Raw genomic sequence first — 16,523 nt, forward strand, 5'->3', positions numbered from 1 at the left:
AACCTGAATGGTGTTTCTGCCCAACATGCCCCCACTCCTCCCAACCAACTTTAAGTGATCTACCTTCATCCCATCCCCTCCTTTCTTCTTCTCTTCACTTGGACTTGCCTCCTCCTGTCCATCTGTCATGTTGATGCTATCTACCTCCATGCTCTCCTGACTGACCTCCTCACAGCTGCACATGCCTGAATCAACACTGCGTAGCCTGAAACGCTCCACCTGGACGTCCTTAACCTTCTCGTATTCTGAAATCATCTTCACCGCCTTGCTGTCACTACTGCCATTAAGAATTAACTTCATGATCTCCATGTCTTTCTCTGAAGCTCCCTCTCTACCCTGTTCTGGGTTCTTCTCTTCTCCCTGGCCACAAACAGGCTTGTAAGGAGCATCCATGGAGCAGGGCATCAGGTCTCCAGCTGCGGCTGAGGACTTGGTGGAAGAAGAACAAAGCTCAGAGTAGCTTGGGTTGGAGAAGCTGGAACCAGAGGACTCGCGGCTGATGCTTTCTGGCATCGTTTTCACATCTGGTTCACAGAACGTGACGGCATCCACGCTGGAGGTGACTTCAACAGAGACGATCTCCACTGGTTTCAGGAAGGAGTGAATGGACTCACTGGTGAAGTTTGGACTTAACCAGTTCTGTAAAAGAGAGGAAGAGGAAGGAATTAGACATGTGAAGTGACTGGTTAGTCATTACTGGATCCCAAAATTAGGGTTAGGGTTTGGGTGATGTTCAAGTGTATAATATCTGTGTCCATTATAAAGATTTTCAATCCCTCTTGTTTATGTGTCTTTTCTGATCTATGATGTGTTATGTTACGTAATCTAGATTTATTTGTGTTCAATAAGAATTAATGTGGTTGAAATGATTAATACAATTTGGGTTTCTTCCTTTAAAAGTTACCTAGTTCTGTAGATTTGCTTTTGCAGATTTGATGAGACCTTGATGCTAGAACAAAGTCCGAAAGCTAAAATAAAATTCTGCCCCCACTCCTCCCAACCAACTTTAAATGATCTACCTTCATCCCATCCCCTCCTTTCTTCTTCTCTTCACTTGGACTTGCCTCCTCCTGTCCATCTGTCATGTTGATGCTATCTACCTCCATGTTCAAAAATATCAGTTTACCCTGATTGGTTTTTGCTGGTATATCCATCTACCAGAATGATTTATAATGTCATGTGTTTGACCAGCTGGTGCAGAAACATTCCAGCCTTGTTTCGGGAATTATACCCTCCTTTTTCAAACATGCCGTGCTTCAACCACTATTGGCCTAGACCCAACTGTCCTCGGGAACTTTCGCCCAATTTCAAAGCTCCCCTTCTTGTCAAAAGTGTTGGAAAAGGCTGTTTATAATCAAATTATGCCACATCTGAACAATTTTGGGGTCTTGGATAAATTTCAGTCTGGTTTTAGACAACATCACAGCACAGAATCCGCTCACATCAGGGGTTTTAATGATAATATTTTAGCCACTGATTCCAGTTCACATGTTGCCTTGGTGATGTTGGACCTCTCAGCTGCATTTGACACAGTTGACCATGACATTTTATTATCTCGCCTTGAGAATTTGGTCGGCATTAAGGGATCTGCGCTTGACTGGTTCCGCTCCTATTTCTACAACAGGTCTACAAGAGTTAGGATGGACGATTGTTCATCTCCCTCTGCTGCTCTTCCCTTGGGCATGCCACAGGGGTCTATTCTCAGCCCCCTTTTATTTTGTATTCATATTCTTCCACTGGGACTGATCTTTAGGAAGTTCGACATCAACTTTCATCTTTATGTGGACGACCGTCAGATTTATGTTCCCTTGAAGGCTTTTACCTCCATCCAGCCGCTCCTTGATTGCCTGAGTGAGGTTAAAGACTGGCTGGCAGCAAATTTTCTGCTGCTGAATGATTTTAAGACCGAGTTGATTGTTTTTACTCCTAATGGCTTGTCTTCCTCCGCTCCTGATTTTTCTGCTCTTCCTAATAAAATTAGTCAAACAATTGTTAATCTTGGAATTAAAAGGGATGCGGCTCTAAAAATGGACCCTCATGTTAATCACATGGTTAAATCATGTTTTTATCAGCTGATACGTCTTTCCAAACTAAAACCCATCTGAATTGGCACCACCTCGAGACAATCACCCTTTCATCACCTCAAGGTTGGATTACTCCAATGCAATTCTTTTTGGTATTTCAAAAGCTGCATTATCCCGCCTTCAGCTGATACAGAATGCAACAGCAAGATTTCTGAGTAATACCGGCTGTCGGCATTACATCACTCCAATTTTAGCAAGACTTCACTGGCTTCCTGTGCACTGTCGCATACATTTTCAAATTTTATTGCTTGTTTTTAAGGTCTTGAATGGCTTAGCACCACCTTACGTGTCCGAGTTACTCACTCCTTATATGCCGGGCAGGACTCTCCGTTCAGGTGACCTACACCTACTACAGATTCCCTGTCTACGCTGCAAAACCCGTGGTGAACGAGCTTTCTCTGTCTGCACTCCTAAACTCTGGAATGATCTCCCGTTGGATATCAGACTCTGCTCCTCTATTAGGGATTTAAGTCTCGCTTAAAGACTTACTTTTGTTCCCTTGCTTTTACTGCTTAGCTATTTTATCTAGGTTTATTTACACTATTCTTTTACCTATTTTACTGACTTCTCTTGTTTGGTTCTTTGTGCTTTGGTCAGCTCACATGCTGTTTTTAAATGTGCTCTATCAAATAAATGGAATGGAATTCAATAAAAATCCACAAACATACCTGAAAATGTGCAGATTTTGCAGGGTTCGGTATGGGTGGATTTGTCATCTTCCTCACCATGTAAACCCTGAAGAAAGCAAACACATATCAGTTATTATTTTTGTCAGACAAGCATTTAAAAAACTGTTTGTTTATTTTTTTGTTCTTACCAAGTCGTTTTCTTTGTCCCAATGGTGGCAACAAGCAGCATCAAACCAAACATTGCCAGGCCAAAAACAGACACGTTCAAAATGTTCACAGATATCCCTGCTGAAGACAAAGTCACATGAACTCTGAGCAAGACTCCTTTTCCATAATGCCTCACTCATTTTTCTCAGCATTTAACCAGGAAATCTAGACACACAAAGAATTTGCTCTAGCCAATCTCCATTGTAGCCTCAGCAGGTCTACCATTGGTTCTGCTAAGTTTGGGCCGGGCGAATCACGGCTTTCTAAGCTTATAGAGACACTGGGTGGAGCTAGACGGATGAAAAACTACAAAGATGGCTTCGGCTCAGGAACGATGCTCCTTTGAAATGGCTTTTGCCATTCCAACTGGTGTGGCTTTATGCCACACCAGTTGGAATGGCTGGCCACACTTGTACTCTGCCTGACCCAGATCAGTAACAGTCCCTCCACTGGCTCCCGGTAGAATATAGAATTCAGTTTAAAGTTTTAGTCCTGACCTATAGAGCTCTTAACAACCAGGCTCCAAGCTACCTATCTGAGCTTTCATCCCCACACACCACCTCTCGGAACCTTAGATCCACATCTGAAAACCTCCTGGCTGTTCCTCGAACCAGACTGAAAACCAAAGGGGACAGGGCCTTTCAGTCTATTGCCCCCAGACTTTGGAACAGTCTACCTTCAAATCTCCGTCTCTCTAACACTGTAGAGGTCTTTAAAAATCATCTAAAAACTCGCCTTTTCATCCAGGCATTCCCTCCCTAAATGTTTCAAAAAGATGGCTTTGTTCTTGTTCACACCTTCACTTTGTTTATACTCATGATTTTATTTTCTATTTTATCACTGCTATTGTTTTTCTGATGTTTTTATTGGTTAGAGGTATTTGCCGTGATCTTTATCATGTTGTACAGCGCTTTGTGATTTATATCTGTGAAAGGCGATCTATAAATAAACTTTTACTTACTTACTTACTTTTGCATCAACTTCTTACTATTCAGACATGAGAATTTACAGGCACCTAAGTCCTGTAGGACTTCAACGGTGTATGGCGGACAGCCCCACCGACCAATTTTCGTAGCGATGAATACTTTACGTCCTTCATTGCTCTGATATTAGTGCTGTCCAGATGCATGCGGAAACAGTTTTAAAGACAACCGTAGATTCTGCTCCATGAGTGAGCTCTGTCTATGGGTCATGGCCATACAGGATGTCTGCCCAGCAACAGTAGCTCGTTCTGTTTCTATTTTCTTTCTATTTTAAAGTTTTCATCTACTTCTCAACAGACTCCTGATTTTAAAAACGTGCAAACTTGTTAACCACCCACTGGATTGGTTTACGTAAACCTGCTGGGTTTATTTTCGCATTTTTACCTGATGGTTGTCTGATTTTCCCAACTTGCGACACCCACGACTCAGTGGGACTCCAGTCACTCCACGTTCCTTCTAAGCCCTTCTCCTCCACCATCACACGAACACGGGCCTCGTACGTTTCACCCTGAACCAGTAAATCAGGATCCAGGTTTTCCTTAAAGTTCCATGTATGGATACTGCTCTTTTTCTGTTCCTGAACAGAGGGATCCTAACAAGGAATAACAATAAGTGGATGGTTACTAGGTGGATGTTCTCATCAAGTTATGTGTTGAAATCCTTCTAACATAGGTCAGCGGTAAAAAACATTTTACTGTGTTTTATCAGGAACATTTGCATACACTCCATGACTGATCCTGATGTTTCCACTCCAGCTGTGAGGCATACATTGAAATCATATCATGTTCTTCAACTTGGGGGACCCAGGAGACAGTGTTGATGTTAACGTCAGGCTTCTCTGGAGGACTCAATTTAACTGTAAAATCGCACAAAGTTTATTAAGTATTTTATCAGATAATTCACTAGCGGGGTAGTTATTATTTTTATAGGCTACTCACTGTAACAAGCTGGTTTGTAGAGAATGGTTTCGCTGTGGTTTGAAGCGAGGCAGCTCACAGTGACGAGGATCCGATCATATATTGCAAACTACAACCAGAAAAAAGATAAAACACTGAATAAGAAAGTCTCCAGATTTATCAGTTCAGGCACTCATTGGAAAATGTTTCAAATTCAATTCATTTCAAAGATACTTTATTAATCCCAGAGGGAAATTAGAGTTTCAGTACACACAATTCAGAGATCAGACATACATAGGCAAAGGCACATGACAAGAATTGGTGACTGTGGTCATTCGCAACCCGAGTCGCGCTACCTTAATAGAGATCAGAGGGTTTATATATGAGGATTGGTTCAGGTGGAGGAAAAAAGGAACTTCAGAGTTACCCTCCACAGGGAGGGCCGCTTTGCTATGCAAAAAACACCTCTCACAGAAATGCAACAGACTTCAGACATAACACAGCATAAGTGTCCACTAGGTGGGGTGGTGGGTTTGGGACTCTCCACAAGTCAGTGGCTGCAGCCATAATAAGCAGCACACGTCACCTCAGTCTGGACAGGGGAGGGAGGTTGTTGGGGTTTACAGGGCACAGTGACTCCTGGAACGATTCGGCGGCCTTCACAGCCCGCAGTCCTGCCCAGGCTGGGATAGGGAGACAGAGTTGCCATAGTGACAGCAGCATTGCACATTTCTTCTGAGGGGGGAGTATTCGTTGCAGCCTCACAGGCTCAAGGGCACCAGATTTAGATTAGAAATTGTTTTGGGGCCAGACAGAGATAATTTCCTCTCTGTCTTAGAGTTCCGTTGGTCCTCAACCTCTCAAAATCCCAATACTGGCGTAAATTAATCTATCCCAATCCGTGCTGATCCGTCCACTCGCTCCTTGATGGCATCCATCTTTTGTGCCAGCGCATGAATCTCAGCCAAAGTTCCAAGCTTACGCCTCATCTCGACAATTATATGAGTCTGTGAATTCACAGCGCGGTGTAGTAATCCATCCCTGAGCTCGGGGAGAGCGCCGGTATTCCTCGACAGCTCATTAATTTTCTGGTAAGCCAGGAAGCCTCCTAGGCCAAAGAGCAGGAAACCTGACACCAACACCACGAATATCCAGACGTCTTCAGAATCCTCTACAGACATCTGAGATAGCAAATCAGGTTCCACTGTTTCCAGGAGTCCATGATATGCCCAGCTGGCTCTGTCCCAGAGGGGCACCAGGGAGCCGCTTCTCCCATTCTCATCGTTGAAAAAATGTAGTCAATCACATTGAGTGACCAGCTGACCAGGTCCATTTTAATAATTTCCAGTTTCCAGAAAAAATGCAGAAGCGCCGTACACCCAGAGACAGACAAAGAGCCCTGGGATAAGATAGGGAGGGGAGGAGGAAAAAAACCATCTGTACTCTCCAAGAGCCGGATGGTAACTCTTTAAACGTTTAATCAAAATATCTAAAAATAATGGTAGAATTAAACTACAAATGTGCATTAATTTACACAGATCTGATATAAACAAACAGTTTGGTTACACTTACGGTGAAAATTGGGCCGAGGATCAGAGAGCATGTTTTAAGACCTGGTCTGGAGGCGTCAAACGGCTGCAGAGTGCAGGAATCAGTGTAACTGTAATATTTGTGTTAATTTTACTTTTCCACTTGTGATGCTATTTGAGTGTTTTAATTGTAAATTATGCTTGATCATCATGTTAAGTTTCTTACAAATTTCCTTTGGTCCTCTGCCCGTGTAATGTGCACTTTTCACCAGGAAGATCAGACCCGGATGAGCTTTTCCAAACACAAGTGATGTTATGACTGTAGTCATTGTAGCAAATGAGATCTGCGGGAAATAGTCAAGATCAGGTCAAATTACAAAAATATTTTTAAATTTATCCTTACAGCGCAAACACTTACTCGCGTTTTGTTTGGGACAAACTTCACTTTTGCACATGTGAAGCAGATTGAATAAAAGCAACAGAAAATGTGATTTCTTCTTTTGCTCCATCTTTGGGTGAAATTTAAACCTCTGTGATTGTGCAAGTCCGATGGATTATATTTCCTCTTCAATTCACTGCTTCTTCCTTCTTCTCCTCATCCTAGAGAGAGAGAGAGAGAGAGAGAGAGAGAGAGAGAGAGAGAGAGAGAGAGAGAGAGAGTGAGTAAAATTGTCGGCTGATTTTTTCTACATAGAATCCCTTCAAACAAACTCGGACCACAAATGTCTGACGGGCTTTCAGAAGTGGAGAGTGAGATCTTGTAGACCCTGCCTCAGCTGTTTGCTGTGGTTTTACACACACATTCTGAAAATGACACCAACTAAGTTGAATCACAGAAATGGGAAATATCACACGACGAAGTATGACATAAAAGTGCAATAAAACTGCTCTGGGATCAGTTTACGAAGAATAAGTCAAATTGTATTTATTCACCTAAAGAAAACAATCAAAAAATGCATTTAAAAAAATATATTAAAACTGAAATTTTGTCTTTTGCAATCTGATGTTTATTGTTTAATAATTAGAATTACTGAATGGCAAAAGTTGCTTTTTCTTGGACTTAAATTAAATTAAACCCCAAAAAATGATCAGAAGAACATTTTTAACTCGCATCAACTTAAAGATCCATGTTCTGCCGACTTGCTGGGATTTCTACCCGCAGCAGAAATCAGTCACCAATTGAAATTCTCACTTAGGAGTCAAATTAGGTCCTCCTGTTTAACACCAAATTCTCACCAACAAAGATCTGAACTCTCCATTTAAGATTTTTAAATCACTGCATCACAGGTTGTATGACTTTGACACCTCTAAAACAAATCAGTTGGACTTACTTTAGCTTATTCTGTCCGTTTTGCATTTGAATTCACAGTTTGAGAAACTGTCTGCAAGCTGCAGCACAATCAGAGACCCCTAGTATGAAACAGCAAGTCCATTGGAACAGAAAGGAGAAGTGAGATGCAGTAGAGGCATGTTAGAAGTTTCAGGAGTGGAGGTTTTTCTCTTGAGAAGTTTTCCAACCACCTTGAAGCCAAAAACAATAAAAGCATTCTGGCATAAACCTAATTTAAGGTCAGAGATCCACCAGTGTTGATTATTTATTTATTTGTTTTATAGCTGTAACGAGTTGTTTCGTGAAGAAAAAAATGCTATTTGTATTTGGTTCATGCTAATCACTTTGTGAAAACTGACTTAATTAAGACCATGGACGTAATTTTGGGGGGGGGGACAGGGGGGACATGTCCCCCCCCACTTTTTCCAAAGTCAAGTTTTGACCCCTGCACATTTTACCATCCAAAAACAATATTACGCTATATTAAATTGACTGGTTGAGCTCTAGGACCAAGCAGAAATCAACCATTTGTGTTGAAGCCTGTTTCCCATTATAACATACTGTAAAGATACCCCCCCCCCCCCGTCCCCTCCACTTCTAAAGTGAAAATTACGTCCATGATTAAGACGTTTGTGCTCTTTCAACAGCAGAACCGACTTGTTTAATAAATGTGAAACTAACCAGACCCACGCGTTTTATTAGACGTGGGTGGACACATTTCTAACTGAGGTGTAGTTCACCAGAAAAAGCCTCAACGCATTTTAATGCACTGTTTCACTGATAATTAGTTATCACAGAGCTGAGTTAAAGTAAGCTACTCCTTCATTTTGCTTTTTTGCACAAACCCATGTCAACATGTCCGTAAATGACTGAACCAGAAACAAACACAAAACTGCTTTACCTGTTCGGGAAGCTGCCCAGAGTCTGGTCAAAGCTGCAGAGGCAACGCTCGTCTTATATCCTGTGAAGAAGAAACAAAAATATCACTGAAAATCTCACACCATTAACCACTGTCCTTGCGTTTATAACAGACGTCATATTTAGACTCAGACTCAAGAAATGTCACCTCTTTTTTAAGATCTCTTCTCAGATGCGCTTAAAAAAAGTCCCCTTTGTCTAAATACGTTTAGCTAAATTAACCGGTAACTGATTATTACAATGATGCAAGAGAGAAGTTCGTCTGCTGTCACCCGTCTCCTAAAACATAAACGGCAGCATTAGCTCCTATTGAGAACATGCTTCTGCATGCAGGTGGAACAGGAAAAAACAAGAAGCCCACAATGTGGTCAGAATATGGGTTAAGTGCTGCTTCTGCAACAGTTTTTGTCACTATAATTATTATTATTTTTGTTTCAAAAGTGCAATTTGATTTGAACTGCAGCACATTTTTATGTTATTTTGCACATTTCAACACTCGGAGCAGAAAAGTTGTGCTGCAGGCGAAACGACCACTTAAATGGCATAGTGAATGTAGCTAAACAATCGCTGCATGAAATATTAAAAATTGATGTGGATTCATCATTTTTCACTCTAAAATGACGCTTTTAATTATGTACAACTAGAGAGATACAAAGAAAGTGAAAAAACTGTTTAAAACTGCAAAGAAAGATGGGTCTGACAGCAAAAGCTTTCTAAACTCAGATTGCTAACAGATAAACCACCTTATTTTACCCAGCGCTGATTATATTTTGTCTCATTTCCACGCTGAGGGGAAGTACGCATCCTCGCTTTTTTGGGTCACCTGTTTTCTGATGTGTTTTTTTTATGTCTAATAAAGGTCAGAATGTTTTCTCTGAAAATCATCAAATGTTCCAAACATTTTGACAGGTGCACATCCTGCCGTTGACACTTACCGCGCACTCGATAAACACTTATAGTCAGATTAGAAATAGCGTTAGTCGTTATCTACGTAGAAGGAAACACAAAAAAGGATGAGGAGGTGTCTAATCGCACGTTAGGAGAAACAAGGAGAAGTAGAGTTGATTGTAAATGAGTGAAATTAGTTCTTCTTTTATAAAACCTTTTTTACAAAGCAGATCTGTAGATAACATATTTATACCACCCCTCCTTAATAAATCACATTTTTGTTCACATTTCTTTAATCAAGACATAAATTTGAATTTATCTGCATGTCATTGAGGCTCACCTTTAAATATATATTCAATAGTTGGTTGCATTTTTTGTTGTTGCTGAAACAGCAATAAACAGTTTAATTAGAGAGAAAAAAAACTTTGAAATGCGTTTCTTTTTTTTCCTGAAATGTTTGTTTCTTAGCCTAGAAATCTAGCCCAACAATATCAAAAGCAAAAAGATGTTGCACTGCAGGTCGATATAGCCACGCTCCATTGTAGCCTCAGCAGTTACACCACTGGCCTTGCCAGTTTTCTGTCTGGCCAATCACAGCCCTCTGTGCTTGTTAGGTGGGCTTAACCCTAGAGCTACAACAGAGAAAAACAACAAAGATTGAGTTGGCTCAGGACTGGCGCTCTTTTGAAGCAGCTTTAGCATCAACCTTGAATAATTTAGACTATAGAGATTTTTTTGACACATGAGAAGATAACCACACTTAGGTCATTATAGAAAAATAATTCACTTGATTCTCCTTTGATGGTGTACGCCCCGATGACCGACATCCATAGCGATGAATAGGTCACATTGTTAGTTGCTCTGATTGGTCTTAGCGCTGTGCAAATGTGTCCAAAGGCGTGAAGAGACCGTGTGGTGCTTTCACGTATGGGTCAGCACAGCCTGACCTCAGTAGGGTATTTTTTGTTCACATCTGTGCGTTTTCTGAGCTCAACCGACCATTTTTTCAGACCTTCTTTCCCGGCAGTCCACTTTGGCCTGAACTGACCTAACACACCCACTGCCAACTGATTGGCCGGCTGAAATCCATGCCTACCTTCAAGGGGAGCCTCCGATTGGCGGGTAAAATCAGCCAGCAGGGGCTTCCCACAGCAGCAGTCAGGAGACTGGGGAGTAAACATCTCCTCAGATTGCTGCTGGGAGCTGCAGCTCCAGTGCAAGGACAGACTGCTGGAAAGAGCGCACACAGCGCTCTCACTGAGAGAGAGAGCAGGATGCAATATCAGCGTCAGAGCCTCCAAAAGCAATACTGCACAGTCGTCTTTGTTTACTAATTAAGGAAGACACTATGGTCTTCTCCGTGTGTGCTCGGAGATTTCCGTGTTCCCAAGAAGGTTGTGTGAACAAAACCTGGTTGTGTGTGACCGGCCGGACGCTACCAAGACTGGACTGGGCCGACCCAGATGTAAAGCCCCATTCCCACCTGTACCGGGTCGGCCCGGGCCGGGTAGCGTAGGTTGTTTACATATCTGGGTGGCCTGGTATTTTCCCGGGCCAACCAAGGCTCATTCTCGGCCCTCTTCCCGAGGGGTACTGCTTCAGGCCGACCAGGGCCAACACACCCACTGCTGACAGCAAATTCACACCTTCCATTAGAGCAAGCCTCTGATTGGTGGGTAGAATCAGCCCATTCACACCTTCCATTAGAGCAAGCCTCTGATTGGTGGGTAGAATCAGCCCATTCACACCTTCCATTAGAGCAAGCCTCTGATTGGTGGGTAGAATCAGCCCACATGGGCTTAAGGCAAGGATGTGTGGAATCAACCGGGCCAGGCTGGGGCCGACTGGGGCTACCCGGCCCGGGCCGACCCGGTACAGATGGGAATGGCCCATAAATGTGCCAGTAGATTCACCCCAAGACTGGGTGGGTTCGACAGCCCGTGTCCAGACTCTTTATTTACGAAAATAGAATGGACTTTCAGCGACATGATTGTCAGATTTGAGGTGAATGTGTTGGATGAAAAGGCCTTTTGTTTTTTAATGAAAAAGTAATACATATTTACCACAAAGTAACCACCAAGTAGTTCCCGAGCGTGGCCACTGCTGCTCCCCATGTGGATGGGTCAAATGCAGAGCTTTATTTTTTACCAGAGTGATGATGACTAATGGGACTTTAGCTTTTACTATACAAGTGCGGGTCATTCATTCAATAATTTGTTCAATAAAAATTGTCAAAAAGGCCCATTTGTAGATTTTTCATGTCTCAAGAGGCAGCTAAAATAATTGGATTTAGAAACTGTTTTTAGTTGGAACTGATCAAAGGGGCAGCAGTAGCTCAGGTGGTAGAGCGGGTTGCCTCATGATCATGGGTCATGGGTTTGATTCCAGCTCCCGCCAGGGGTATCCTGCTGTTGTGTCCTTGGGCAAGACACTTCACCCAACTTGCCTGTGTTAGTGGTGGTCAGAGGGGCCGACGGCGCCAAATGGCAGCCTCGCCTCTGTCAGACCTCCCCAGGGCGGCTGTGGCTACAAGTAGCTTACCATCACTAGCAGTGTGTGAATGTGAGAGTGTGTGGAAAGTGTCTTTGGGTGTCTAGAAAAGCGCTATATAAGTTCAATGCATTATTATTATTATTAAAGGAACAATAAGAAAATAATACTTAAGGAATTTGTAAAAAAAATAACCTACTGAGGAAGCTAAATCTTCTACTCCTTCTTGTTTTATTTCTATGTTGAATCGAAAAACCAGGTATGAAGTAACTCAACGGATTATTTTGTCTAAAGCATGTGGCTCTTTAATCAGCTGTCATATGACTGATAACGCTGTTTAATGTCAGTGAACTCTGGAAATTTGAATGACTGTCCTCCGCAGACCTCACAAATCCCCTAGTTCTGCACAGTGAGATTCAAAATCTCCTTCTAACTTAGGGAACTGTGCACTTCTGTAAATTGCCTTTGATAAGGGAACATTTGAGCTCTGCATGTTTATCTTCCTCTGACATTTGGACTTCCCCTGATCTAGTCTGGCCGAAAAATGAAAACACTTTTCTTTTAACTCACTTTTCTTTTTTTTTCTGTTTCACAGAGACAAACTAAACCACTTCCTAGCCCCTTTTTCTTTCACAGAAAACAAGATTTGATTGCTTGATTATTTTTTTTTCTCTCTAGTCTTTACTGGTATCTTACACTGATGTTTCATCTGACTACTTAAATCTGTGATTCTCTCCAAGGTGATCCACATTGTGGTTTCTGTGGCAGTCTGTGTTAAAAAAAACTGTTTTCTAGAGGCTCTCTGTGACTCGCTAACTGTCCTTAACTTGCTTGATTCAGATCGAGGTTTCAATGTGTATGTGTGTGTGTGTGTGTGTGTGTGTGTGTGTGTGTGTGTGTGTGTGTGTGTGTGTGTGTGTGTGTGTGTGTGTGTGTGTGTGTGTGTGTGTGCAGTCTTGTATTAAAGCACTGGCTGATTTTGTCTGATAATTAAGTTTGAGTTATCAATATAAACAAATATTAGACATAAACTTGCCAGTGGCGGCGCCAGTGGCGGTGCCAGGGGGGCGCTATAGCTACCCCTGGATATTGCACCCCCAAGTAAATATTAGATTTTTTTTCTTTTTACAATTTAATTTTAATTTAACGTGTGGATGTGATAATATTTTACACACAAAACAAAAATAATCAGTAACTTATCATATAGATAGTAAAAACTTTAACCAAAACAGGAAATTGATGTTATCCTTTGACCTCATTTTCCACCTGTAAACGAGCGAAAGGTAGAGCTAGTGGTAAAATGGATCGGTGTTTGTTGCCCAAATTTCCACGGATTCTGTCAGAAACTAATTCACCTTTGGAAGTGATCTCAGACCCACAAAAACCTACGGATCTGGATGAAGAGAGTCAACCCTCAACCACCGCAGCAGTCGAGGGTTTTGCCGCTGGAAATGCTAACACCAACGTTAGCTAACGTTGCAACACTGTAGATGGTTTTCTGTGTGACTGTATGTGTTTATGATTTCATGGAAAAGTTGGCGATTGTTCACATGTTTATGTTGTATATCAATGATTGCTTCAGGTGTTGTTGAGGTTTTGTGCACGCATGTGTATCTGCTAGTGTTGAAGGTGTTTTAGAGAACAATAGGTACACATGACCACTTCCTTCATAGCACCCTCAATAAAAAGACTAGCTCCCTCATAGCACCTGCAGAAAAAAAATTCTGGAGCTGCCACTGAAACTTCATATCACGTAGTAAAGTCAGAACAGGTCAAAAGTCCCCCTGGTGGCTGGTTTCAGTATAGGATTCAGACACAGTGTTATTTATAAAAATAATTCAACTCACAAACATTTCGTCAACATCAGCTGATTTGTGTAGGTTTCCTGTATTCTTGTATATTGTCTTGTTTTTCTCATACTCTTAGCTGTAATTAGTTATTTAAAAGGGCCATGTTATAACTTTAGTTCTGTGATCGACACAAAGCATGTTCATGATGCCTTTTGCACAAAATTCCTCTCACAGAGTTATTTCAGCTGCTTTATCTTTGATATTTTCAGTACATTCCAGAATGAACCGTTTGTCACTTTGAGGGAAACTGTGGAGCATTTGATTTGCCCTCGGAACTTGGAAGTCCTGACTTCTAAGTAGGAAAGATCAAATGAAACGCCCCCAAAAGTCGGACCTCCCGGTCGGAAACGCTGAAGAATTTCACAACACCGACATCCAAAGTGGCAGCTCGACCATCAACAACAGTAAGTTTTGGTTCAAATGTGTATATTTTACAAGACGCACTTATAAGAGTGCATTTAAAATCAATGTTGCGTGTAGCGCTTGCAACTCTTAGCTGAACAAACTAAAAGTGTTTGCGTGTGTCGTTTGTGTACAATGAGAGCTAACAAAACAGCCATTTACGAGGGCGTGGCCTTGTTAGAATCCCAGCTTCTCCAACTATGGTAACCATGGTGTGATCATTCCCAGTTCCAAGATCCAACGTCTGAGGTAAATAGAACACACCACTAGTTCTTGCTGGCCACGCCCTCACAATTCGATTCAATTCAAAAATACTTTATTAATCCCAGAGGGAAATTGATCTCATCTCCTTATTGGCTGCTTCAAGGTGAGGAGCTCAAATATCTGGAAATGACTTGGAATAGAGCCACTGCTCCTCCAGCATTAACAGATGACGGTGGTTCCAAACTAATTTCCTTTATTGTGACATCACAATGACGGACTTTTTGAAACGGCTTGTTTCAGGCACATAATACTGACAAAAAAACTGATAAACATTTTCGATTCAAGTTAGAAGTGTTTATAGAGACAGTAGAGACTCACATGACAGCACAAAAGGATGCAAAAGTGAGTTTTACATCCTCTTTAATCCCTTAGTAAAAAACACCACGTGTGGTGGGCGGGACTTTCAGCCTCACTATTTTTGTGTCAAAACTTCGACATGATAGCACCCATTAACAGGATATCATGGCTCTAGATTATCCATGATCATAATGTCTAGCTAGTTGTAACTCATGCCAACCATGAGAATTAAAGTAGCACTCAAGTTCACGTATTTCACAGCAAATTATTTACATGTCAAGTCCAAAAATCTTTAGGAAAAACCTGTCTGACACAAATCTAAGGTTGTAGTTTGATGATAAAGTTCACGTGGCTTCATTTCCTAGCAGAATGAGATGGAGGTGGGAGGAACCAGAAGGCGCAGCAGCAGCCTGGGGGAGTTAGCAGCAGAAGCATTGGTGATGAGTTAGTGGAACAAAAGTGTGGGCTTGTTTTCATCAAGTGCCTCATCATGTGGAACATATATTCATGATTTAGGATTCAACCCAATATGTTATTTGTTTATATTTATACTAATAAAAAAATCTATGAATCTAACTTTTAGTAGTAAAAATATCCTTTTGATATGCGTAAAGATCTGTTTCTGGTTGACCTTGTCAGACACCTTCCCCTTGTTGTCTTTTAGTTTTCCACTTGTCACACTTCCTGCTAGCTTCCTCCATTTACCACATCTATCATATCGTAGAACTACACAAATCTTGCTATTTCCTTTTTAAAATAAAACTGTGTTACTTTAAATAGTCAGTATTTTAATGACCAGTGAATATTTGTGGAGAAGAAATTCTTTATTTTAAATTTAAACAATGGCTTTTCCAAGATTTCCAGATTTTCTCAAATCTACTCAGTCTCCTAAAATATGTCACTGTCTTTGTTTTTGTTTTGTTTTTTTAACTATGAGACATGTGGAAAACCCTAAGGGGGAAACAAATCCCTCTCAAGTTTATCTTGAACTACCTTTTTATCTTTTACTGGCAACCATATCTTGTTTTCTTAACAGTCACATTTCTTATCAGTCCTTAACACACTCATCACTTTACGGTCCCTATCAAGGATGTTGAGCAAAGAAATGACTTCTCTCCGCAGACTCATTCGTCTCTTACTATAACGGACACTTGCTATTCTTCGGTCTCCGTTAAACGGCCCCTTTAAAAATAGAAAAGCTGAAGTAGCCTTACCGTCTTAGTGCAGAGAGCTCTTTCTGTGTTTAGGCTGTTTCGTGAACTCTGAAGGGACTGATGTGTCCTTTTTCATGTTTCTCACTGAAACATCTGATAAAACGTGTCTCTGTTAGAAAACTGAAGTTGCCTCATCTGCAGAAGTGACGTACAGGAGAAAAAAAACTCTGTGGCTTACGTGGTTTCCTTGATGGTAACTGAATGAAAAACTAGTTTCAAGAGACAACATTGTGAAAAAAAACCCTTTTGTTTTCTGTTCCTTCTTCGTCATCGTTCTAAATAGTTCCGACATGCTGAAAGTTTTTAAATGAGCTAAAATTTTTTAGCACATGACAAGTTTTCTGTGTGCTTTTCCAAAGCAGAACTGGTTTGAAAATCATCTAATTGTGACATAACAAGCCCCTAAAATTGAAATTATTCTCTTTTTTATTTCACTGATAATTATTCTGGCTTGTTGTGGTTTGCAGAGACTGTCTAGTTTGCTAACGAAGGATCTTAATCAGGGCCGCGTGGTAGCAGCATGTTTGCCTCGCAGCAACAAG

The 16,523-nt window shown here is 41.4% G+C and overlaps 1 protein-coding gene across 4 annotated transcripts in view; it reads right to left on the bottom strand.

Annotated features, from left to right (window-relative positions):
* The window catches only part of LOC107375162 (uncharacterized), an 18,252-nt gene extending 2,096 nt beyond the window's left edge, over window positions 1-16,156 (bottom strand). The window contains exons 1-11 of one of the 4 annotated variants that reach the window (XM_015943547.3): window positions 15,982-16,156; window positions 8,560-8,619; window positions 6,747-6,928; window positions 6,555-6,672; window positions 6,372-6,459; window positions 4,842-4,929; window positions 4,626-4,759; window positions 4,288-4,495; window positions 2,902-2,998; window positions 2,753-2,819; window positions 1-639 (exon numbers count right to left, since the gene is read on the bottom strand). The exon at window positions 1-639 is cut by the window's left edge and continues 2,096 nt beyond it. In XM_015943547.3, coding sequence (XP_015799033.3) covers window positions 1-639; window positions 2,753-2,819; window positions 2,902-2,998; window positions 4,288-4,495; window positions 4,626-4,759; window positions 4,842-4,929; window positions 6,372-6,459; window positions 6,555-6,672; window positions 6,747-6,837 — 1,530 coding nt within the window. In that variant the 5' untranslated portion in view covers window positions 6,838-6,928; window positions 8,560-8,619; window positions 15,982-16,156. Of the gene's footprint in view, window positions 640-2,752; window positions 2,820-2,901; window positions 3,002-4,287; window positions 4,496-4,625; window positions 4,760-4,841; window positions 4,930-6,371; window positions 6,460-6,554; window positions 6,673-6,746; window positions 6,929-8,559; window positions 8,620-8,724; window positions 9,054-10,560; window positions 11,319-15,981 lie in introns of those variants that run through there. The other 3 variants (XM_015943545.3, XM_070552577.1, XM_015943546.3) reach the window with 3 other exon arrangements.
* Between the last annotated feature and the right edge of the window lie 367 nt (window positions 16,157-16,523).

This window comes from Nothobranchius furzeri, chromosome 6 (assembly GCF_043380555.1).
Source record: "Nothobranchius furzeri strain GRZ-AD chromosome 6, NfurGRZ-RIMD1, whole genome shotgun sequence".
NCBI lineage: Eukaryota > Metazoa > Chordata > Actinopteri > Cyprinodontiformes > Nothobranchiidae > Nothobranchius > Nothobranchius furzeri.